Genomic DNA, 25,878 nt, shown 5'->3' with positions numbered 1-25,878 from the left:
GATCAATCAGAGTCTTTAGTCTCTGCTGGGAGGAAGTATTTTGGTTTCCTCTTTGGCCCCAGGAGAAAGAGATGAGAAAAGAGCAGAGGAAGACCCCAGCCGTGACAGGCACTCGAGCAGCTCTTAGCCGGTTCCTGCCCGTGGTCCCTTTTTAGTGAACAGCTCGGGGTGGGGTGGGGCGGGGAAGGGGGGTAGAAAGTGATGTATTTTTATTGCCTTGGCGCCTTCCAGGAGATAGACAGGGAGAGAAGTGGTGGCGGTACCAGGCTGAAAGAGCTGGTCATCCCTTGATTGGGTCTTTTTCTAAATGGTTTTAATGTCATTGACTCTGAGTGTGTGAGAGTGCGCTGAACCATTAAAAGAAGAGTATTGATCTGGTTGTCTGAGCGAGATTAATCTGGCTAAAGTCATTTTCCTTTGTGACTTGATAACATGTTGAAAGATGGGAATTCATGACGGTAATGTTCATTCCGTCGTTCATTCAGAAGATACTCGTTGGCTCTCTCCTGTGTGCTCTGCACTGTGGTGGACAGTGCAGATATAATGCCCTCTCCTTATAGTTTAGTGGAGAAGAGAAGCAGGTATACTGATAATAACACACCTGTGATAATAACACACCTGTCATAGGAAGAGGAACACCTAGTCCAGTCTTGGCGCCTCCAATACCTGTGAAGAATCGATCGAAACTCTGACAACGAATCCTGTGCAGTTTAGATAATATACTTTCTAAAGGACATTTCACTTTGTCTAAATATATCTGGTAGGTGTGCCTCTGGGAATCAGATATTTGAGGTAGTTGTTGAAATGCTTTTAATATAAGGAAAGGGAATAATTAGCCTTTTGCCGTTGGTGCCTCAAAACTTCCAACTTGGCTGTAATAACCAAAGAACTATATGAATAGTGAATGTTTCCCCAACCCCATCCTTTTACTTAAAAGTGGTGTTTATTGCTTTTTGAAATATCCTACCTAAACTTATCCTGTCGTTGTACAATTTCTTTCAGCACTTGGAAGCACAGGGGAATTTAAACACCTTTTTGTCGTGTTGCCGTTACTTTGATAGTTTCAGCTTGCATAGTTTACTAATTCTGTTTTGAGTAATTTCTCTCTGGTTAATTTCTCCTCCCATTAAAAGAGTCATAACTAACTTACAGTTCCTGGCTGACTCCACCCTGTAAAGGAAATAACAGCAATAATTTTATTAAAGCATATCTCACAGGGAGGCTTTAAGCGAACACTTTTTTAGAGTATTTTATTTTAGTATAGTTATAGTTTATTAAGGGTTTAATTAATAAAACTTCCTAAGCAAGAAGAATTGTCCGTTTCCGTATCTTACCTTTTCTTTTTGTTGTTCTCTCTCAACAGAATATGACCCACCAGGCTATCTCTACCAAGGGTCAGATGTTACCGGGCAGATGGTGGAATACACCACTCTGCCTGGCACAAGCCGAATAAACAGAAATGTTCATGGAAGCTTCAGCAATGGCTGCTCCCATCTCCACCATAAGCTCCCCAGTGGAGTCAGCGGGAGCTTAAATGGAGGACTCTACTCTGGGCGCACGAGCTCTCTAACCAGGACACGTGTGGATTTTGAACATCCTCGTCATCTAGTGAATGTAAGAGACCCAATTATAAATAAAAGCGCCCCTGTGCCCCACGGTGCCAGGATACAAGAACAGGGCCAGCATGCGTGGTTTTTCCCAATATAGAAACCTCACAGGTTCACTGGAGTGGACGTAGCATGTATCACCGGCAGCCCCTTGATCCAGAGTCATGTTTGGAAGCTTTCTATTATCAGGCAGGAGTTATATTAATCAATCTGATTTATATTTTTTAATTATTTGGCACTGGAAGTACAGGACCAGTAGCAAACAGACTGGAAGTTATTCTTGCGATGAAGCGGAAATACCATTGAGCGTGGACCAAACCAAATACTTTAAATTTGATTTATTTAGAGCAAACTCTGAAAGCTCATATGCTTAGACGAGTCAGGCAGATCTTGAAACTGAGTGAAGCAAGTTGGGGATGGGACAGAAGCGGTGGAGGCGTGGGAGAGTTGTGCACTGTCTTAAAGCAAGGGCCCGGTTCAGCGCCCATTGTTTGTAGGCAGAGCTGAGGGCCCCGTGTGGCCTGGTCTTCTGATTTTTCACGACATCCGTAAATCTAGGTGAAATCACCAGATTTTTTTACACGTTGGCAACTAATTCCGGTTTTAGAAAGCGTTGCGTGGGCCATGCACAGCATGTCTGCAGGCCACCAGATTGTCACTTCTGACCCCCTGTGAGGTTTTTTTGATTTGTTTTGCCCCATGTGTATTTCTGTGGTTTACGTTTTACAATATTAGTATTCTCTAGCCACAAGGGGTGATAAACCTTTAAAACTACTATATTTCAGGGATAACCAGCTGATAGAGTTTAATTTTTGAAATGAGAGTAGAATGACGGACGTACTTTAGATTTGTGCTGGTGAAGGAGATTCTCTGCACTAGGCAGTTTGATTTATTACATTCTTTGGATGTGCATCCACATTATTTTTCAGTCAGATAATATGTTTAGTTGGTCGATTAGGCACTCGTTTACGTTTTTGTCATTGTTCTGATTACAGATATATTTGCCCATAACCCACAATGTGCTAAAGTTTGGAGGAGTTTAGAGAATTTTTTTTTTTTTATCTTCAACAGTAGTAAAGGTTTATTAAAATATTACCTTTGGACAACAAAACTATAATATATATTTGTATCTTAAAGCTAGAAATCTAATGGCTTTGCTGTGACCTAGCTTTAGTATGTCATAGAAAAAATATTCAATTTGCTTTAGTGCATCTCATTACCAAACGAGAATAATGATTTCATTATTTTGTGTGGAAAGACATGGCTTATATTCAGACTTTCTAAACTTTTTTTGTCACCATTCCTAGTCCAAACTACTAACATTGTCCAAGAAACTGAAGGAGAGAGCATGACGCTTTGAACAGCACATGCTGTTTCCATAAGAAGAAAAAATAACTCTGATGCTTGCTTTAGTATTTGAACACAGTACTTTGTGTTTTTTGAACAATGAGTTGCTATTTAAATAAGAGTTGCCCCGTTAAGTGTACAATTTTAGAGGTTATCCTCTGTGATCTTAACTCATTCATTTTCTTACTATTCTCTTTTGGGAAGGTGGGAATAGGGACATATTTTATCTATTTATTTTATTATTATTATTATTTTTGCGGTACGCGGGCCTCTCACTGCTGTGGTCTCTCCCATTGCGGAGCACAGGCTCCGGACACGCAGGCTCAGCGGCCACGGCTCACGGGCCCAGCCGCTCCACGGCACGTGGGATCTTCCCAGACCGGGGCACGAACCCATCCATGTCCCCTGCATCGGCAGGCGGACCCTCAACCACTGCGCCACCAGGGAAGCCAGGGACATATTTTAAATGCTGTTGATCATAAAAATGATTGAATTAACTGTAATCCGTTTAGTGATTCAAATAAATGCATCATCCTGTAGGTTGTTAACTTCATTTTTTTCGGAAGCTTTGGAGTTTATCCTCATGGACTGAATGTAGCATAGGAATATTCTTTCAAAGTTTTCTTAAAAATTCCTATTGCTAGTTGGCTCAGGAATGTTGAGAGAAATTTTCAGTACTTTTGGTTTGCTTCTATTCTGGCTGTTGTTATGAGATGAATGGAAGTGGAAAGTGTTCTGGGGAGAAACGATTGCCTGAACTTTTCCTAACCTTGAAGGCCTGTTCTGAGTCTGGGTGCAGTGTAACAGCCTCCCTCACCCTTATCAAATTCAGTTCTGCTGTTTTGCTTTCGAAAGCAGAATTTTGACTCTGACCATAAGGCTGGTTCAAGCCCTAACTTCAGTTTTGAAGAGCTCTTGCCATCGTATATGTCAAGTAAACATTTTACAATGAGGTATGTGTTAATCTGGGCATTTTTCTTAATTGCTGGGCAGTTTCCGCCAAAAGCAACAGCAAAATATTAATACTTCACTCCAAGTCACCGCTGGCTGAGAATCTGCTCCATCTGGAAAAATATAACATGTTTTAAGACTTCGTCTAGTCAAGTGAACAGACCTAATCGAAATAATTACAGGAAAATGAAGATGGGTTTATCTTGTGACATCATTCAAACAGATTTCCACCCTGTTTCTCCAACTGGCATCCCATAAAATTTTTCCATGACTGCTAGGAAGGTAAAAATGGATAGGAGGTTATAACGTATAGAATATTTGGGGCCCGTTAGATTTGAAACACTGAAGGGAAGTGACTAAACTTCTCCCTTCATTTACTTGCCTCTTTCCAGTACAAACATACATGCAGAAAACATAGGAGTTAACTTTTTGGAGAACACTTTTAATATTGTGCAGCCCTCATTTGTGAATACAAGTAAATAGTGATAAACGTAACGTGGCTCAGGGAGATGGTTAAAATATACGACGTAGCCATTTATTGTTGGGGCGGCTTTTACATTTGAGATGATGTGGTTACGAGTCTATGGCACCTTCAGCACTCTCTCTTCTTCTCTTTTTCCCTGTACTTGCTTCCTGATAAGGGTGGTGGCCTGTACACGGCAGTACCTCAGACTGACCCGATGGAGTGCATTAGTTGTCGAAATTGTCGGAACAACAATAGGTATGTTGCTGTGTTTGCACAGGTGGTTGTGAATAGTTCTGTGGCTCCCTTTGTCATTCTCCCTTCAGCAAAGGAAGTTCTTACAATTTTACCTAAGTTATAAAATCTCAGAATGTGGAGTCTTAAGTTTAAGGCTGTTACTCAGTTTTTGCCCCAGCTTTATAATTTTTACCTTTCTGTACTTTGGTTTCTTTAGATATATTGACAATATTGATGACTTTATTTCTCACTGAGATACTTTTAAGAGGTTTGATGTTTTTGAAATCTTTGAATTAGTGTCATTCTCTGCATACAGACTTTATCTTTTCTCACCTGTTCTATTTTCAGTAGAGTTCTTTCCTATGCTATGTGATACTTTCTACTCTATATTCTGGATGAGAGCATGTTTGAATGTTAGGGGAAAAACCCTGTGTGTATGGTAATGTTTTTTCATAGTAACATTACTGAAATTTTCGTATCAGATTATTCAATTTTTAAAAAATTCTAAAACCTTAAGATAATTAAGTAGCATAGTCTTGCTTTCTTTTAATTTCTGTTTTTCTAAATTAAGAGTTATATGTACTCACAATACTTCAGACAAGATAAAAATAAGTAGAGTGAAATGTACATTTCAATTTTGACAGGATATTCAGAAAGCTTTCATGCTAGTTCTCTATGTATTAATCCCAAAGGATTATCAAATATTTTGTTGTACTGAAGTTGCATCTGTCAGAAATCTCAGTTCTTTCTCTTACATAATGATGGTGTTTGATTACATGGTCTCAAAAGTCCTTCCCAACTCTAAAGCTCTGCAACTTAAAAATCATATTATAGTTAGTACATAAAATACCTGGAGTATGGACTGGAGTTTGGTTATTTCATTACTGAAATGGGATTTGACCCATATTTTCTAAAACGAATTATGAAGTTAACAGTTGCATCTGGGAGTTATCAAAACCAGAACTTGAAGAAGGAATCGGTCGACCATTGAATTAAAAGTACATTGTTTCATCATGTGTTTTGAGAGTTGCAGAGCAAACGCAATAAAGCTTTCTGGAGATTTTTTTTTTTTAATCATTTACTTAACCCATCTTAGGGTTTCTATATTAGCAAGAGCCATCTGCCTGTCTTGTGTACTAAGATTTGCTTGTTACACTTTAAAATTCTGTGTGACCCTAGCTAGATTTTAAGATGCTCGTAACAGTGAAGCTACAGTTTTGTCCTGAGCTTGTCAAAGGCTTTATCACAACTTGTTAGGAGCATGCTAAAGAACTGGTAAAGATGGTTTATACGCCTGGTAAGTAATCAGATGGACTTAATTGAAACACATCCTTTGTGGTTCCTGTGGCCATCAGCAAATGTGATTCAACCCAGACGTTAGAATGATGGAATGAGCGGACCTCAGGTCTAAGAATAAGTAAACATAGGCTTTGCCACTGCTTAAATCTATGATCTTGGGAAAGTTATGTAATCTCTCTGAGACTATTCCTTATCTGAAAAATGGAGAATTGTCCCAGATAGTGTAAACATACTCATATAATGAGTAATATGAGTAAACATACTCATATAATACTCATATTATACTCTCCCAACATACTCTGATTATAGATTTTGGTAATTTGCTGCTCGTCATCTTTATAATGAGGTATCATACCCTAGTACCAAAAATACATCCCATTTCCTTAAAAGAATTTGAATGACTTCTGCCATCTTGCATTCATGGCCATTTTTGTATGTGTGAGCCTGTGTGTATGTGGCATTTGGGGGGTTTATTATACATGTTTTTTTTTCCTTTAAGACAGTGGACAATTATATTTCTATTGGTTTTCAAGTTAATGGCCTCTTGCATTTCATGTATGGGGGTTTTATCTGGGAGCATAGGTGAATTCTCTGCAGCCTGAGAAAGCCAGCTTCTGTTTCTCCCTGGCCTAAACCTTCTTCCTACCTCAGAGTCTACCTGTTTAGGGCAAACCTTCGCTTACCTGCCTTGCCTCCGAGGTTAGCCAAGTGGCTCATCTGGCTTCCAGGAGCGCTTATGTGGTTTTGACACAGATGAACATCAGTAAGTACCTATCTTCAACTCTGCCAAATTGGAATCATTAAATCGAAAGCATCTAACTCATTTAACGTTGCAACTGAAAACAGGTATCCCCTCTCAAGATCCCCAAGATGGCAAAATTTGTAATAAGCTTCTAATACTGAGAGGCAGGTGATATATCATGGGCTCCCCAAATATGCACAATTTTCGTCAATTTATACTTTTAGAATGTCGACATTATCGCTAAGACTAAATTTGCGTTTCCTAATGCCAACTGAAAAGAGTGTGTACACAAAAAGAGGTATAATTTCAGTTATGACATATGAGGGCTATCCAGGGGATATTTTAGAGTTTTTCGCTCTTCAGTCAAAAGAAACATTTACACTAGCTACTGGAATAGGTTCTGAGGTGTTTCCAGGCAGAAGGAGGAAGGATAATGCTTACATGAGGGTAAATAGTCTAGTTCAGTGGTTATCAAACTTCAGCACACACTAGAATTAACTTGGAGCACTTGTAAAAACACAAATTATGAGGCTCTACTTCTAGAGTTTGTGAGTCAGTAGGTCTCGGGTTGGGACGGAGAATTTGCCTTTCTGATGAGTCCCAGGGCTACTGGTGCTGCTGGTCCTGGGACCATGCTTTGAGAAACACTGACATAATTTAGCTGGAGAAATACAAATAGAGGGAGCAGGATATAAAACTGGAAAACCAGTCTGAGTTTATATCATGGATGACTCTTACTGTCAGGGTTTACTAGTTTATTTAATCAACATTTATTGAGTGCCCACCATGTCCTAGGTACTGGCCCAAGCCCTCCCTCCAGAGAACCGACAGTTAATAATAGTGACTCACAGCCAGAGCTTGAAGTATAATGAGTAGAGTTTGAAGAAGCACATTGAATCTTGTAGTTTTATATTTAAGGAATAGAAAAAAATCCCTATTGTTTCTGTAATATACAATACAGGAGGGATGTGAGATTTTTACATTAATCAAAAAGGGGGATATGGGTTAAGTGTTGAGAAACACTGGGCTTAGTGGCACAATGATGCTTTTGAAGATTTTTAAGAAAGGGAGCCATCTGTGCAAGATGTGTATAATAAGCTGGTTAATGGTAGTAGGCAGGACGCTGGTCGGATTGGAGGGAGGAGACCAGTGTGACTACATGTGTAACGAAGGCCTTAGCTTCACGCGAGGAATGGGGGTGGAAAGGAAGAGAAAAGTGAGATTCTAGAGCTGGAATCTTTAGGACTTGGCCATTGACTGATTGGGATCTGGGAAAAAATGGGAGGTTCAAATGAGTAGAAAGTTTCAAACACGAATGACGTGGTAGTTGCCATGGTGATAGTCATATAAATAAGAAACTTAATAAAATGATATATGGAGGAAAGTTGATGAATTTGGTTTGGGGCTTTTAGAGTTTCAACTGCCAGTTGGGTATCTAAGTCAAGGGGACACAGGAAAATGCTGGTCTTGGGTTCAGGGGGTAGATTGGGACAATGATCTCTATATTTCAGAGTCATTTGTATCAAAGTGATAGAATTTAAGAATAGGTGAGATCACCAATGGAGACAATAACCGTGGCAGTTTGATTATTTTTATATATTTAATTATTTAAGGTATTTGTTTGCTTTATTTCTTAAGGCTTTTTTTTTAAGCTTTTTGATGTGGACCATTTTTAAAGTCTTTATTGAATTTGTTACAATATTGCTTCTGTTTTATTTTTTTTGGCCCCGAGGCATGTGGAATCTTAGCTCCCCGACCAGGGATCGAACCCACACCCCCGGCACTGGAAGGCGAAGTCTTAACCACTACACCACCAGGGAAGTCCCTATTTCTTAAGTATTTAAAGTGATTAGACATCTTTTTTATAATCCTCTCTTTTATTATTTTTTGCTTATTGCCTTGATATATCTTCGAAGAGATGAGGAAAGGGGTGTGAAAATCAGGAGAGTGAAAGGGAAAGAGGATTCATTCATTCATTTATTCATTCAACGGACATTTGTTGACGGTCTACAGTGGGCCAAGATAGGTGCTGAGGCTACAGTTGTGAGCAAAACAGGCATTGTCCCTGCCTTCACTGAGCTTATAGTTTGATGGGGAGACATGTCTTTTTAAAAAATGACATAATAATCATAAAAGTGAATATAGAATTAAAACTGGATGCTTTAAAGACAAAGTAAAGAATGTAGTAGAAAGGAAAGACTTCCCTTTTGCTCTGAAGAATTTGGAAAACTAGGTAAAAGAGGATGGGGATAGGTTTAAAGCTTTCCAGGCAAAGGCAAGGTACCATTTATGCAAAATCTTTAAAGCAGAATGCCGGAATCCTCACAGAACTTAAAGAAGGCCAATGTGGCAGGAACCTCGTAAGCGAAAGGGTCAGAGGTAGAAGATGAGTGAAATCAGGTGGTACGGAGCCATGGCGAGTCAGTGAAAGATTTTAAGTAAAAGAACATTGTGATAGAGCACTCCTGGAGGATAGAGTTCGGAGAATCCATTGGATGGCGCAGGAAAGGATACAGGGGACCAGTTGGATGGCTGTGGCAGTAGTCCAGATGAGAAATAGTGCACTAAGATAGCTACAGTAGATACAGAGAGAAGTAGGTGGGTTGGAGAGTTTTAGGAGGTGCAGTTTTTAAAAAAGACATGAGTAATTGTGTGAGGAGGCAGCAGAGGGGGAGGTGTCAAGGATGGCGCCCAGGTAATTGGATGCCGTCACTGAACGAGGAAACACTGCAGGAAAGAGCTTATACCTGTCTACCCCTCACACACCTGGGAGTCATCCCCTTAGACCCCGGGGGTGCCTCATCAAACTCACCTTGACCCAGGGCAGCTGTCTTAGTCCACAGGTGCCTGAGAACTGACGAAGGCCTTTCCACGTGGAATCTTGCCTGCACTGTGTCTTGCCACCCCAGTTTGTTTTTTTCTGCCTTCTTAGGTTTAAACTTGAATGTATTTCTTAGAGTGGGCTTTTAAGAAGCAAGTCATTGCCAACCTTAGGCCCCTTTTCTCATCCTTCTATTTTAGTCATAGAAAAGTTTGCTTTTCTTGTCTAAACTGGCGCATTGACATGCAGATTTGACATCAGATAAGAGGGGCGTGTGCACTCCAGCAATCTGCGGAGTTTTATTTGCTTCTAGGGCTTTTGTGGCATTTGTAGAAGACTGCCTGCCTCACTGGGTTCAGTCCATGTGAGCTTCTCAGGTTTGAGAGTAGCATGTAATAGCTCCCTATATGAACAGCTGGAAAGAAGCATATTTAATGAGGCTTTTCAGGGAGCCAGCACCCTACACAAGAGACTCAGCTGAGAGTCTTGTGCAATTTGGGCACTGCAAGAGTTAAACAGATTTTAATCAAATAGCTTTCTACCCACCTCCTCTCCTCAATTCAAAAAGCAGTAGTGCAGTTCTGGATATGTAATCAAACGGGGTTTGTCAGTTGCTTGGCTAGTTTAAGGGGAAGGGATTGACATTAAATCTGCTCTGTTTACCATCAGTCTTGATAATCTGTGAGAGAGTAGAGGGGACACTGATGAAATTCACAGATGAACAGAGAGGTCCCATCAGGAGGGAACAAAAAATTAACTTTAAGGGTCCTAGAGAGATTGGAAATGGGCAGGAAGTAGCCAAGTAAAAATCAGCTTGGAAAAATGTATATAATCCATCTGGGAAAAAAAGTACTACCTATACCTGGCTGATGGTCAAGAGGAGAAATAAAGCTATTCGGAATAGTGCTTTAGAACACATAGATATAAATGACCTCCAGGTTTTTACATAATGATCACCTTAAAAGTCTGTGTATTGTTGGGTTTGGGGGTGCTCTTTCACCAACTTGAAACCTTCCACTGCTGTCAGATATACGCAGGTAAAAATAGTGTCTGGAGATGAATATGAAAACATTTCATTATAGCCGTAGTTCTTTCAGACCTAGAGTTTGGTCTGCCCGGTTGGTTTGTTAAGTATGAAAACAACTGCTTATCCAGGACTCCTGGACTCCTTTCCTGCAGCAGGTTAATTTGTTATGACTAAACCCATCTCCTGTCCCTGTCCACTCAGCTACTTCAGAACTAGCCATAAAACCAAAGGAAGGAAACACGACAAAGCCTAAGATTTGGATTCTCTTCCATCTATGGTAATCAGCCTGATTCCCTAAGAACAATATTGAAAGAACTATGTCTAATTTCTTTAACTGATCAGTACCTTCCTTTTGAGTTACATATCTCCTGCTTTTGATACGGAGACCCAATCCTGTTGTCAGGGAGTCACTTGGTTAGACTAGTACTTTTGGTCTTTTATTTGTAGGATTGTGTGTGTGTGTGTGTGTGTGTGTGAACTTGCCATGTTCAGTAATGCACTCAGTCATTTATAGTCACCCAACATGTTGTTGGGTGACAGTCACCAAGAAGCTAATTCCCAAAAGGAAATTCCCACTGCAACATCCAACAAAGAGTGTACGGTGAGAATGGAGAACCTTTATGGGCCCTGGAGGAATGTCATCAGGGTTCTGTTGCACAGTTACTGATGACTTCCCCAAAATAAGGGCTAGGTCAGCAAAATAACAGACACAGGGGCAAGAGGAAACAGCAGGGGTGAGCCGAATATTAAAACAAACCACCACCAAAATGAAACCGTTTCGGAAGAAGTTCATGAAGCACATTCACGAAAAGAAGTATCACACATCCAAGAGGCTCATGGGTAGTTAGTCCGTGCCCTCCAGGGATAATCAAAAGAGGAAACTTAAGGCAAAATGTATATAATTATCTAATCAGAGTTATTCTGCACATAATCATGCTTAACAAATATTCAGCTGTGTAATCAGAAATGGGATACTTCTCGGCAAAATATTTTAGAGGTGCTGTGTAGTTTTACTGGAATGTCCAAAATATGTTTAGTCAAATACTAAAGCAATGTATTCTTTCGAGAACAATCCTATGCTGCTATTCCAATTTCTTATTTCCTAGTCTGTGCTATTCAGATGGTTGGTGAAAGAATAGTTTATTTTTATGACACTATAATAGTCATTCTCCTATCTTACAGCTTGGTCAGACAGGCCTCTCCTGTTTACTAAAAGATATCTTAGTAATAAACTAACAGGTCCCAGACTACCTGAATTCTTGCAAAACAGCACAGATTTTTGTATGTGGCATGATGCACAGAGTTCTATTTACTCAATGTTTTAAAATTAGGAAAAGTCGTTTCATTGAGCCAGAGACAACTTAGTGAAAACTTTCACCCCACTTTAAGCCAATAATAACTGCAGTTGAAAGATTGTTTGAGAAGCCTAAGATAGTAAAATTACAAGCTCTTTGTATCGTGTAAACTGTAAGATGTGCATTATAAGAGCATCTTTTTTTTTTTTCTTTTTTTCTTTTTTTTTTGCGGTACGCGGGCCTCTCACTGTTGTGGCCTCTCCCGTTCCGGAGCACAGGCTCCGGACGCGCAGGCTCAGCAGCCATGGCTCACGGGCCCAGCCGCTCCACGGCATGTGGGATCTTCCCGGACCCGGGCACGAACCCATGTCCCCTGCATCGGCAGGCGGACTCTCAACCACTGCGCCACCAGGGAAGCCCCTATAAGAGCATCTTAATGAATGTGATACATTTGCAGACACAGACATTTGCCCTTTTCTCTCTCTCACTTGTTATAGATTTGGGTCTCTTACATTTATGTATATACAGGTATTATTTTTGTGATTATCTGATTGCTTTAGAAACTTTAGGGACTTCCCTGGCAGTCCAGTGGTTAAGACTCTATGCTTCCACTGCAGGGGGCATGGGTTCGATCCCTGGTCAGGGAATTAAGATCCCGCATGCCACGCAGCAAGGCAAAAATAAATAAGTAAATAAAGCCACAGTTTTTTAAAAAAAAAAAAGAAATTTTAATTAAAGCATTATCAGTAAAAGAATTGTTTTACATGTTATATGCCTAATTATATTCAGAACAGGTATTATGTTCCTTTTTTATCGACTATGATCTCTGTGCTTATATCTTAGCATGTAGCCCCCAAGTTGAAGCCATTTTTATGTCAACACATGTAGACATCCAGAAATGAACTAAAAGTAAGGTGACTGAATTTTTTATATTTGGTTATCTATGTGGTTAATTACTGATGATTATGAGTTAGGGTTTGGCATACTAGAAAATTTTAAGTCAGTTTGGTTTATCATGTTGAAATTTGGGTTATAATCATGTTAACAGTCTAACTCAAATGATGGTGTTACTACCAGCACCACCCTGTTAATTGAGAGTCACAGTTCAGTTCGGAATAAAAGTATGCACTGCTGTGATTTTCTATATCACTTACCTGAAAAATAGCTGCTAAAGAATATGTAATAGGAAATTGCACTTTTCTCTTGCTAAATATCTGTAATTTCTTTTAAAACATATGTGTATTCTGCTTGTTAACTCCCAGCACATAAAACCAGGTGACAGTATCAGCTCTCTAATTACCATCCATCGTAGTTGGCCCTGGCTCTTCTGTCCTGACCATCCCTCAGTCCTGTCCCATCCATGTAGTTCACCTTCATTCTCACGAAAGTGTTCTACACTCAAACTGTTAGACTGCCCTTAGATTTCCTTTAAAAATCTCGTCCTTTGCTTTAAATTAAAGAAATGAGCAGGACAGAAAAGAAACTAAAAGGAACAAAACAACAGAAGAACTTAAGGCATCTTATTATCTGGTGAGTCTTCATTATTTTATGTCAGCATTATGAAATTAAATTCATATTAGATCTATATAAGCCAATTATTAACTTATAATATCTTGTGTTTAGGGAACTGCCCTGGTGTTTCAAATCCTGGCAAGTATATTTTTTTCCTACACCTTAACTTTACTTTTTTAAATGAAAACTTCTCTTTCTGACCTGATCCTCTTTTGTCTTTCAGGTTTCTAGCACCTTTGTATTACTTCCAGATTCCTGCAGAGAAATGGAACATCAAGCCAGAAGCTCACTTAGTTTGTTTTACATCATGATTGGGGATTTCATTAAGTGCCTGACTGTGCTCCATTGTGTCACTAAGAGCTTTCTCTGCCACCTAGGCCAGGCATTGCCCGTCCTCCAGAAGACTGAATTTTAAGCCAGAGAACTTTGAAGCCAACAGGTAGAAGAAAGATCGAACAACAGAACTAGTATGGAACAAGGACAGAGATAACTACTATTGTGTTACAAAAATCTTAAGGGGTAAGTGTATGGTTCACTCTCACTTTATTTTTTTGGCCGTGCCGAGCGGCATGCGGGATCTTAGTTCCCTGACCAGGGATCGAACCTGTGTCCCCTGCAGTGGAAGCATGAAGTCTTAACCATTGGACCGCCAGGGAAGTCCCATGGTTCATTCTCACTTTAATCTACGTGTATTATCTTAGTTTTAGGTATGGTCTGTTATAAGGTATCTTGACCAATTAGTTTAATTGTTGCTCCTTGATAATAAATTTACTTGCTTACAGAAAAGGTATTTAAAAAGTCTGATGTTCTAATGTTTATTATTTATTCAGCATTTTTGAGGTCATACGATATGCCATTTACTGTGTGCTTGGTGCTGGACATTATGATCTTAATTAGAGTCTAACATGCATTAGTACTTTTATTACTTCCTAGACAATAAAATACTTTAGAACATTTTAACTCCAGTTCCTTCCCCAGTGTTTTGTTATTTTTGTCATGTGGTTTAATTCTATAAATATTTAAAATCCTTTAAGACAGTAGAGTTACTGTTTTTTGTGGTCGATATTTAGTCACAATTCCCAACATTACCTTTGTTGCTATTCATCCCTTCTTTTTTTTTAACCAGTTTTTATTGGAGTATAGTTGATTTACAATGTTGTATTAGTTTCAGGTGTACAGCAAAGTGAATCAGTTATACATGTATATATAACCACTCTTTTTTAGATTCTCTTCCCATATAGGTCATAACAGAGTATTGAGTAGAGTTCCCCATGCTATACAGTAGGTTCTTATTAGTTATCTATTTTATATAGAGTAGTGTATATATTTCAGTCCCAATTTATCCCTACCCCCTTCCCCCCTTGGTAACCATAAGTTTGTCTTCTACATCCGTGACTCTGTTTTGTAAATAAGTTCATTTGTACCATTTTTTTAGATTCCATATATAAGCAATGTCATACGATATTTGTCTTTCTCTGTCTGACTTACTTCACTCAATATGATCTCTAGGTCCATCTATGTCACTACAAATGGCATTATTTCATTCTTTTTTATGGCTGAGTAATATTCCATTGTATATATGTACCGCATCTTCTGTATCCATTCATCTGTCGATGGACATTTAGGTTGCTTCCATGTCCTGACAATTGTACGTAGTGCTGCAATAAACACTGAGGTGCATGTGTCTTTTTGAATTATGGTTTTCTCCAGGTATATGCCCAGGAGTGGGATTGCTGGATCATATGGTAGCTCTATTTTTAGTTTTTTAAGGAACCTCCATACTGTTCTCCACAGTGGTTGCACCAATTTACATTTCCACCAACAGTGTAGGAGGGTTCCCTTTTCTCCACACCCTCTCCCTCATTTCCTGTTTGTAGATTTTTCTGTATTTCTTCCTGTTGTCTGCTGGTACTCATTTTCCCTCAACTTGAAGAATTCCCTACAGTATTTCTTGTAGTAATGGTCTGGGGGTTACATATTCTCCCAGATTTTTTGTCTGGAAATGTCTTCAATTCATCTTCCTTTTCAAAGGGTATTTATTACTGTTCATTAAATTCTAGGTTGGCATTTACTTTCTTTTTGTGCTTTAACAATGTCATTCCATTATTTTGTTTGCTTCTGTTGTTTCTATTGAAGAATCATCTATACAGCTGTTGTTCCCTTTCAAGGTGATAATGTCTTTTTCTTCTGGCTGCTTTTATGATTCTCACTTTGTATTTTTGCTTCCAGCCGTTTAATTATTCACATTTGAAAGTATAATTTTCTTTGTATTTATTCTGCTTGGGGTTCATAGAACTTCTTAAATCTGTGGCTTGAACTTTCATCAGTTTTAGAAAATTCTTAGCCTTTATCTCTCCAGATACAGCTTTTATCCCATTCTCTCTTTTCTGTCCTCCAGAGAGATGCCAACTTTACAGGCATACCTTGGAGATATCAAGGGTTTGGTTCCAGACCACTGCAATAAATTGAATATTGCAATAAAGTGAGTCACATGAATTTTTTGATTATGTCCAAAAAAAATGTACATACCTTAATTTAAAAATACTTTATTGCTTAAAAAAATCCTAACCATCATCTGAGCCTTCAGTGAGTCATAATCGTTTCACTGGTGGAGGGTCTTGCCTCGATGTTGATGGCTGTTGACTGATCAGGGTGATGGCTGCTGAAGGCTGGAATGACTGGCAATTTCTTAAAATAAGACAACAGTGTTTGTGGCACCTCAAAACAACTACAGTCAAAGTTCACTGATCACAGATCACCATAACAAATATAATAATAATGAAAAAGTTTGAAATATTTCAAGAGTTACCAAAATGTATCACAGAGACAGAAGTGAGCAAACGCTGTTGGAAAAATGGCGCTGATCAACTTGCTTGACACAGGGCTGCCACAAACCTTCAGTTTGTATAAAACGCGTTATCTGCGAAGTATAATAAAGTGAAGCATAATAAAATGAGGTGTGCCTGCATATATTTTTGAGCTTTTTTCTATGCCTCGTATGCCTCTTTAGCTTCTTTCTATATTTTCCATTCTTTTGTGTCTGTGCTTCAGTCTGAAGACCGTGCAGAGACACACTTCATGTTCAAACCTCTAGTCATCTGTGTTCAATTTGGTCTTAACTCCATGAATTGAGTTCTTCGTTTAGGTATTCTACTTTTTAGTTTAGAAATTCCAAATAATAATTATTATTAGATTCTAAGTCTCTGTTAAAATTCTCCATCTTGTCACCTGTTTTCTTGAATATGTTCATCCAGTTCTTTTAAAATCTTTGTCTCCTAACTCAATGTCTGAATCACTTAGTTTTCTCTTGTTTCTGTCTCCAGAAATGCCACGTAATTTTTTTACTGAATTCTGGACATTGCATATAAAAACTCATAGAGTCTCTGGACGATGTCTTCTTGCCCCAGAAAGGATTTACTTTTGCTTTTGGCAGGCAGTTAGGCAACGGGCAGATCATCTTAACCCAATCAGCGATTGAGGTGATTTAATGCTGACTTTCAGTCTTTTAAAAAGCCTTGTCTATTCCTGCTTCACTGTTATTTTTACAATGTAACCCTTCAAGGGTCCCAGTGAAAAGCCTGGGGGGGTTTACGGAGCCTCTTCTCTTTGGTAGGCTCTGAGCTCCAATATCTGTCTTCCCAGCCCCAGGAAACTGCCAGAAGTTCTTCTCAGCTCCTTAGCCACTTCCTGCTGACGTCTTAGCGTTTCATCCTGCACTGAACTGGGCAGATGCCTCATGAGGAAAAGTGGTGCTGAAACTCACATTTACCTTCTTTCTGGAATCTCAGCCACTTAAGTGCTGGAGTAGCTCTCTGATGATTTTGACAGATTTAAACTAAAATTTCTCCATCGTTTTTAGTTGCCAAGTTGCTTTTGGCAGGAGAGTTGGTCTGATATAAACTAATCGGCCATAGCCAGAAGCCAGGAACTTAATTTTTAAGAATGATTTCCAGCAAATCATGGTAGCCATATAGATTCCCCTGACCAGAGATATTTATGGTTTTTTGAAATCAGAATCCTTCTTACTCTCTAATTCCACAATTGCCATCTACTGTAATTTCCTCAATTATAAGACGCTTGAGTCTGAAATAGCATGGAGGAATACACACTGGTCTCTAGCTGGAATGTGGGAAGTACCCTGTTCTCATCAGCTATACATCTATAGCCCATCTCAAAGTTGAGCGCTCCCAGTGTCTTTTATACCTTCTTATATTACACTTACTACATTATATTGTAACCATTTGTTTACTTTTTCTCCTCTGCTAGACTGAGAGCTGGAACCTGTTGTATTTATCTTTATACTCTCAGTGTCTACCACAGTGTCTGACATTTAGAAAGTATCAGCAAATGGTTTTAGAATAAAGGTTTCTTCTAAGTAACATTATTTATAGATATATAATATCTATTAAATTCTCATTAGTAGTAGTTTGAATGCAAAAAGATTTTTCCAGGAGTTCCCTGGTGCTCCAGTGGTTAGGACTCAGTGCTTTCACTGCTGTGGCCCCGGCTTCAATCCCTGGTCGGGGAACTAAGATCCTGTAAGCCATGCAGCATGGCCAAAAAAAACAAACAAAAAAAAAAAAACAAGAAGATTTTTCCCCTGGACTTGCCCCACATTTTGGGTGAGCACCCTGTTTACAGTCTGTGGATTCTCATGAATTGAATACATTCAAGGGGATTTTCAGATTCCCTGGGTGTTGCGACAGTGGAAGAGACTAATGAAAAAAGAGACTGATAACATGGACATTTTTAAATGGATGTCAAGAGATTCGTGTTCACCCTCGTCAGCACCCCGGAAAAAATTTTTAAGTTCAGAGTTGAATAAAATGTACATCAGACCAATAAGGAATGCCACGCTCTCCTGGAGTCATGATCTGTCCAGCGCAGTGCTTTGATTCTGACTCCAACGAACTTTCTTCCACACCAGTGCTCCCTCCACTTTTGACTGCCTTAACACTTGCATGGGAACACAGATATTCTTTCAATCAGGTATATATCTTTCCTGTACTATTAAAAGTTAAAATTACAGTCATATTAGATAATGCTGTAGTCAAATTATTCTGTGCAGATGAATACCTGACAGACATACTTTGCTTTCATGCCAGGTGACTGGTATCTGAATTCTACTAAGTGTAGAGTGAATATAGTTCTCTATTTGAAATTAAAGTTGGACTTATTTAAATTAAGGATTTGGTTTCCTGACAGATGTCTTATTCTCTTCCAGGTTCCGAGTCTTCATGCTTAGGATTTGGTATTTCTAATAACTTGAACCAACAGAAATGCTGGTAACAGTTGCATGGACTTCCTTTTACTGATTTTCTTACACTCCAGAAACATACCATCCCATGTTCAAAGGATGGAAGTCCAAGGAATTCTTATCTTTATTCCCTAACATGCCTAGCTCCATCATACTACTGGTCAGTACTGTGTGTTTCCTACCTAACAAACCCAGATCAAAGCCAAATGAAATGTCTTCTCCAGACTTTTCTCACTCCTAATTTTATAAATAAAAAATATTTTTATTTTTTATATAAATACTTCTTAGATTCCAGTTTCTGTTAATGATGGACTAGCTTGATCATCCACAGGTAATAATGATGAAATTGGACAATTTGAAAGTATTGTAGAGTAACCAGAAACAGGCAGAAACTGAATAAATCTAACCTTGAAAGACAATGGGTGACATTTGTTTATGGGTTTTTGCCTGAGGGCATTCTCCAATCTTGGGTCAAGAACACAAAGTGAAGGTGTTGAAGGATGGAGGTGGAGGCCAACAGATCAACCAGAAAATCAGAGGGAAAAATCCAGTTAAAAAAATTACTATACATGTAACGAAATAGGAAAATGTGATACTTACTCAAGGGAAAAAAATAGTCAATAGAAACAGACTCTGAGATGATCCAGATATCACAACGAGTAGACAATGACTTTAAAGCAGCTGTTACAAATATGCTCAAGGACTTGAAGATATACACACAATGAATTCACATGGGGAATTTCATCTGAGAAATAGAAACAATTAAAAAGATCAAATGGAAATGCCAAAGCTGAAAAGTATAAATAACTGGAATGGAAAGTTTACTGATTGGGCTTAAAATCAGATTGGAGAAAACAGAAGCAAGAGTCAATGAACTGGAAGATCAATAGAAATTATCCAATCTGAAGAACAGGAAGGAAAAAAATTAGAGAAAACGCATATCTTGGATGAAGGCAAGAAATAAAAGTAGGGCAGAATTGAAGTGAATGCTCAGTACTAATAAATTCTAGCAATTAATTCTTCAAAGAAAAAAATTGAAAAATAAAACCTGGATTTGGGGTGTCTAGTTCTTGTAGTGTTTTTTCCAAGAGTGAGAGGGAACATATCTGATTTCAAAACTGTGTGTTTTTGTTGGCTTTCTTTCATAAGGTCATTTGTCTCACGTGACCAAAGTTTCTTAGCTTTCTGTCCTCTTCCTCTTTTTTCTTTCATTCCTTCCAGTGTGGATGGCCTTTTCCATCTGTGTGCTACATTCTGGAGCTATTTAATTATGAAGACAACTTCTGACAGCAGACGAGGGCAAAGGAAACATGGGCTAGGTCATCATATACAGTTCCATTCTTAATTGGTTTGCTTTTTGATGCATTCTCCTGTTGTATTTCACTTTAACTCTAAGTTTTGATATTTCACATCATAGTGAATCATTTAGTTATTTCTAAGCATCAATCTTTCTTAAGAATCTGTGAATACAAAATACCAAATGATATTTCAAAATGAGTGACTTTTAATTATTGATCCCTCTAGATACGATTCTATTTCTTTTGGTTTACCCTTTATAGGTGTTTCACCAAAACCAACAGCACTTTCAGCAGCAGCCCCCTTCCTGTGGTCCCAGTGGTAGCACCTTATCCTCAGGATGGTTTGGAAATGAAGCCCCTCATTCACATGAAGATGCCTGTATGTCTGGCTTCCACAGTCCCCGACTGTGGTCAGTCACCTGAGAAGGGCGTCAAAGATGACAAGGCACGAAGACCTGCTCAGCATATTTGCTGTCAAGACAATAGAAATGAGACCAGCTCTGATTGTGTGGAAGTTGCAGCAGAGTTCAACAGAGGTACAGCAAGACATTATAAATCTTAAGTTTCTAGATAGTCTTCAGTTAACTAAGAACTGTATCAGGAAAGGTGATGCTTTCAGAATGTTCTCTCTGTGATCAACTCACATATTTCTTAGATATTGGGTGGGGGTGGGGTATTGGATACTTAAAAAAAAGTTGACTCAATAAAGAGTTCTTTGAAATTTTGTTATGCACACCATTCATCTCAGGTTGTTCATCCTGAGAACATTTTGGAAAATAAATCCAAATAGGCTTTGATTCAGTTTGTACCTGAAAGTAGACTTGCTGGGATGCATTTTGTGATCCTGAGCTTTTTCATTTGAATTGATTCTGGAGTTGTAGCCTCTCTTTAAGATGGTAATTTTGGGGCTTTTAAGGGGTTTCCTTTAACCCTGAGATGAATTGTACAACTGTTCATGAGAGCTCAACTTTATTTTAAACCTTTTAAACCTACTGTCTCCCTCAAATTCAAACTAAATGTAACTGGGCTCTGATTTTGCTCATGATTCTTTCTTTATTGCTCAAGGTAATGTTTGTAGACTGCTTTGATAAAAATCAGCCTTTATCATTTCCAAACCTTTGTTTTTCAGGAGACAGCTGTGTGCCTTCAGAAACAGAGAACAAAATTTTAAGTTGGAATCCTCTTATTTTGCCACCTGTTTCAAAGGACTGTGCTGAAAAGACACCATGGTCTCCTCCTGGCATTCCTGTAGACAGCCCTTCAGGGGTCCTTCAGCAATCCCAGGAAACCTGAGGATGTGTCGGTGCCTCGTCATGTTTCCACTTCAAGCCAGTAACTGCACAAAACAGGCCTGGGGATGGACTGTGTGAAGGACATTAATTCAATTCAGAGAAAAATCGTTATTTATTTTTTGTAGTAGTAATGTCATATGAATGTATCTTAAAATGTGTGCCCTTTTATATTATTTATGCCTTAAAAGTTTCCCTCCCTATTTCTTCCTCCCCCTCAGTAGTAAACAACCTGGTTTGGCATAGTTTTCAATCATATGAGAGCAGTGGGGTCATTCCACGTTGTCCAAGAGCCTCAGCGACAGTAAGAGCCCCTCCTACAATGATCCCACCTATTGGCTGACTCATCTAAGAGAGAATTGCACAGGCCATTGGAACTTTTCAGAAGGAAAGCTGTCTTTCACTGTCATGTTATCAGACTTTCTGAGAACATTTGTAGTCAACCACAGTTGTAGCCTGATGTTTGTAATAGCAGATGTCTTGTGAATTTGATGAGTGCCTTCCACAGAAGTGATAGTTGACCTATAGACCATCTGCACATGGGCACAAGTTATGTCCAGCTTTCTAGGCACTAATCACAAAGAGTGTCATGGACATGGTGGTGGTTAAGTCTGGTTGGGTTATTGCAGAAGCAGAAAGGGAGCCAGGGCCAGAGAGAAAAAGAATGCCTACTAAAATTTTAAATTGCATTTGTTTATAATATGGTCACCATGGGGCTCTTTTTGACTGTTTCTAAGAGTAGGAGCAAGATAAGACTTTCAAGTAGTGACTGGAAGAGAAAGATGTGCATTTTAAGAAAAAAGGGAAGGTTCCAGGGGGACTATCTCGGCAGAAGCTCTCCCATTAGTATAGGATGTGTCATGGTACCACAGCCCCTGAAAATCGATGTTTTCTGATTTCCAGCTTGGGCAATACCTGGAAGATGGGAGCGTCAGAAAAGAATCTGGAGGTTTGAAGTTTCCAGACATTTTTTTCTGCATGTCATCATTGTAACAGGCACCTAAAGCTTCGATTAGCAGAGCTCATAAATCACAATTGTTGCCGCCTCTGAGTGACGAGGACGTTTGCAGCTGTCGTTGGAAGGCTTTTCTTCTCCACATCTAAAACAAAACAAAACAACACTCTAAGTGTATTTAATAGCTTGAGTCAAGCTTTACGGATCACTGCTCTTTTCTGGATTGTGCATCCCTTTGGGGAAGAAACAGACCCTACCTAAGAGTCAAGCAATTCCAGCATAAGTGGAAAACGTTTACAGTTTCCCAACAATTGCGGTGAAATAGACTAGCATACTGTACTAATCGACTTTCTATATAAATGCATCAATATCCCCTTACATATGTCTATATACTTTATAAATAGAACTGTTAGTGGAATGTGCTTTGTGAGCTGGGTCACTATGCAAGGATTACTTTGAGTAGAATGTAGTAGGTATGATTTCCTAGTCGGGTATCAGGGATGCTGCAGTCAAGTTCTCCATTCCAGACGTCCATGCCTGTAGTATACTGGATTTATTCTTCACGTTGCTTAGATGCAGTTAGCTTTGGAGGGGGATAGCTGTGTCCCTTACTTCTGTGGCTAGCAAAGGACAAAGTCCTAGCACACAGAATATAAAGACATACCCTGTGTTTCCAGTCAAGTTATGGCAATACAGTCACAAAGGGAGTTTTAGAAAACTGGGGAGTAAATGTTTGTAGGCAGTCATTTTGATTCAGGAAACAGAGGTGTATTAGCATGAGCCTTAGGTCATAAACTGCTTTTAAAGATTGACTTTGAATACGGGATTTGTCCACTAGGAAGAGAAAACAACTTTACCTTTAGGGCAATCTCATTGTGGACTGCTTTATTTATATTATTAGTAACGCTGTTTTAAGTGTTATCCCTTTTATTGTATTTTATTTATAAAAAATGCCTTTATATATTGAGATATATAAATATAAATATATATATAATTGCCTTCATGTTTAGGAGTTATGAGTGCTCTCTAACCGTGAGTTGTTCTGAACTTCTAGCCCTGCACAGTCACCCAAAACAGTCCTACCTAAGTCACTTGCCAGGAAGTCAGAGGAAAGTACAGCGTGGGCGATGGCTCTAACATTTGTGAAGTAACTGCTGTGTACCAGGCACTGTGCTGGTGCTTGTTACTGCTATCTCAAATCTTACTGTTAAGACACATCTACAAAGTAGGTGGTAAAGTCCCCAGGTCACACAGGTGAGCCAGAGAGCCAGCATTTGAACTTACCTGGAGCTGTAATCTGAGCTCCTTCCGGTTTTTCCATACTGCTTTCCGAAAGCATTGTGGTTCACTCTCCTGATGGAACTGGTCCAGTTCTGTAAGCCCTGGCCCGCCCCGCCATGGGATTCCTCGGATGCTCTAACTCCACAACGAGAGAAGCAGCCTCTGTCCTCCATGGGCAGAGCTCTGAGCCTATTGCCTGGTCTTCCTGGAGCCCTCATTTCTCTCCATGACGCCCCCTCACTACCATCCGCGCACGGGAATTTGACCTTCTCTCAGCGTAATAGTGATCCTGTAATCCGTCAGGCCTCTCTGTGTTTCTTCTCCTCTTAGAATTCGCTGTGAGTCTTTGTTTTCGCATAAAACTCCCCCCACTCCTACTGTATTATTTCACTAGCTCCTTTTTGCCTTCTTTTGGTTACGCACTGATCGTCTGGTGATGGGTGCGCTACAAGATGTAAGTGAAATGGCAATGTTTTAAACCTTTTGAAGTGGTCTTCAGAAAAAGCATCTCTTTCTGGGTTTTGTTTTTGTTGAATGAGTCCTCAAGGGCCAATACATCCTTACTAAGCTGATTGTGATGCAAATCTCATTCCAGCTACAGTACTGCCAAGAAGTTAACTTTATAACTGAATTTCATCTGTGTTGCTCTCTTTTAAAGCAATGACTTTTAAGATGCATGTTTTTGTATCATATTGAAAAGTATGTTTTATTTTCCTTAAAGTGGTAATGTTTGAAATTGTACATATTTTAAATGATGTAGCTTCGACAGGTTTTATTTTGTTGATTTGATTTTATATTAAAAGAGAATGCTGCTTTCATGTAGAGTAGCACGTGAAGATGGGGATCCTCTGATTGCTCCCTGTTTGTGTAAAGCTGCTTATAGCCTGTGATTGGGGTGGGTGTACATCTCACTCTGACATTTTTGGACCCCTGTCCTCCCCTGAAAATCCCCTATGCACATCCCAGAGCCCAGTGAGTTAATCCATTCTGTTCTGACTGCAGAGATCCAGGCCCCGAAGGAAAAAGATCCAGGACAGGTATTTTATGGGAGGCTGGGAAAATACGTGCACCAAGGAGCTCTGTCGAAGCAGGCAGACTCACTTTGGGGAACTCAGTATTTCTTTGGAAGGAAGCAAGAATTAGGAGAGAAGCAGCAGGAGAGTGAGGAAGAGGGGTCCCTTCTGAGACCTCACCTATTTTTACCATTTACCTATGTCCCTATGAACCCCAGGGTAGAAATTTAGTCTCAAGAAGCAGCTTTGCTTTACTGCCCTGAAAAACTCAAAGTGTCTGGGCTGCTTAGACCAGAAAGCCAAGAGGGACTTTTGCACGGGGTGGGGCCGCCTTGTTCTGCTGTATTCCCCAGATTTAAAAGAGCCTTCCTTGAACCTCAGCCCCCGTCCTGAGAGCTGTGAGGGAACTCGAAACCCCTCGTCTAATGAAGTCTGAATCTGTGAGAACCTAAGGAGAACTTAGTTTCTGTCAGTTTTCCGTCTCCTCTCAGGCGCCACTTTCCTGATTCCTGGCAGGATGATCCCTTGGCTCTCTCGCGGTTTCTTCTCATCTGAGTCCCCTGCGGAGGCAGCTCTGCTGACTCTTCCAGGCAGTGGAACAAGCACGCATTTGTGTTTCACCCAGATGTCAGACACACACGCTTGGAGTCAGTGAGTCATGCTGGCGGCTGACAAAGTGTGACTTTGGCTTGGCCGGGTCCCCTCTCAGCCAGCTCCCCAAGCCTGGTGGCAAGAACCCTGTCCCGTCTCGTTGGCACGGACTCCGGGGTCTAGCAACTGTGAGGCCCTTTGCCCACGACAGGCTCGGTGCTATTCCTACATGAAAGGTGAAAGGGAGACAAAGGCCCTGGGCACCTGGCTCTGCTACCAGCCCTGATTCAGCTGGTCCTACAGTAGAAGCTCGTGTTCTTGGGGAAGGAACTTGGGATGTGGAAAGAACTAGACGAGCACATCTCTTGCTAGAGTTGAATGAAGGGCACACACGCCTGCAGATCTTGCTTCCCATCCCCTAGTTTCCTCCCAGTAGGGAAACCTGGAGCCCAGCTGAAGCCAGGTCAGCCTTTCCCTGGGGGAGCTGCAATCGGAATAATCCACTGGTGAGAGCATCACGTGTGATTTATCGAGGGATTTCTCAGTTCACGGACTTGGTGTGGAAGCAGGCAGCTCGCTCCTACGGCACCAGACACTGGTCCCGGCACCGTGGTTCTCACTTGCCCTCGGACAGCCGATTCGTCTTCTCCCCAGTCGTGTGTCTTCCTCGTCTTTCCACCTCTGTCTTCCACAAGCTGGGCTAGGACTTGTCTCATAATCAAGTCATTTAGAGGCCCTGCAGTTGAGCCTCGTGCTGGTTGTAAAAGCCGGATATTCAGTGGGAAGGGGTAGTGGGGTCTTAGCTACCTTGGCTTTAACACTCAGTATGACCGAGGGGATGTTCCCGTCCCCACCTTCTCCCCTAAGCGTGTTGGCACCTTCCCCTTGAGGCC

At 40.0% G+C, this 25,878-nt stretch overlaps 1 protein-coding gene and 1 long non-coding RNA gene across 2 annotated transcripts in view; both read left to right on the top strand.

The window, feature by feature from the left end:
* The window catches only part of CDON (cell adhesion associated, oncogene regulated), a 96,844-nt gene extending 72,645 nt beyond the window's left edge, over positions 1-24,199 (top strand). Inside the window, exons 17-20 of the mRNA XM_060160733.1 lie at positions 1,364-1,614; positions 4,547-4,626; positions 20,118-20,392; positions 20,986-24,199. Coding sequence (XP_060016716.1) covers positions 1,364-1,614; positions 4,547-4,626; positions 20,118-20,392; positions 20,986-21,149 — 770 coding nt within the window. The 3' untranslated portion in view covers positions 21,150-24,199. The remainder of the gene's footprint in view (positions 1-1,363; positions 1,615-4,546; positions 4,627-20,117; positions 20,393-20,985) is intronic.
* LOC132526421 (uncharacterized) lies at positions 17,966-18,836 on the top strand. The gene is made up of 2 exons (XR_009542564.1): positions 17,966-18,290; positions 18,526-18,836. It is a non-coding gene; the product is annotated as an uncharacterized LOC132526421 (long non-coding RNA).
* Positions 24,200-25,878: the final 1,679 nt, after the last annotated feature.

Source organism: Lagenorhynchus albirostris, chromosome 9 (genome assembly GCF_949774975.1).
Source record: "Lagenorhynchus albirostris chromosome 9, mLagAlb1.1, whole genome shotgun sequence".
Lineage (NCBI taxonomy): Eukaryota > Metazoa > Chordata > Mammalia > Artiodactyla > Delphinidae > Lagenorhynchus > Lagenorhynchus albirostris.
The sequence above is the reverse complement of the archived record's forward strand: the minus strand, read 5'-3'. Positions and strand labels throughout refer to the sequence as shown.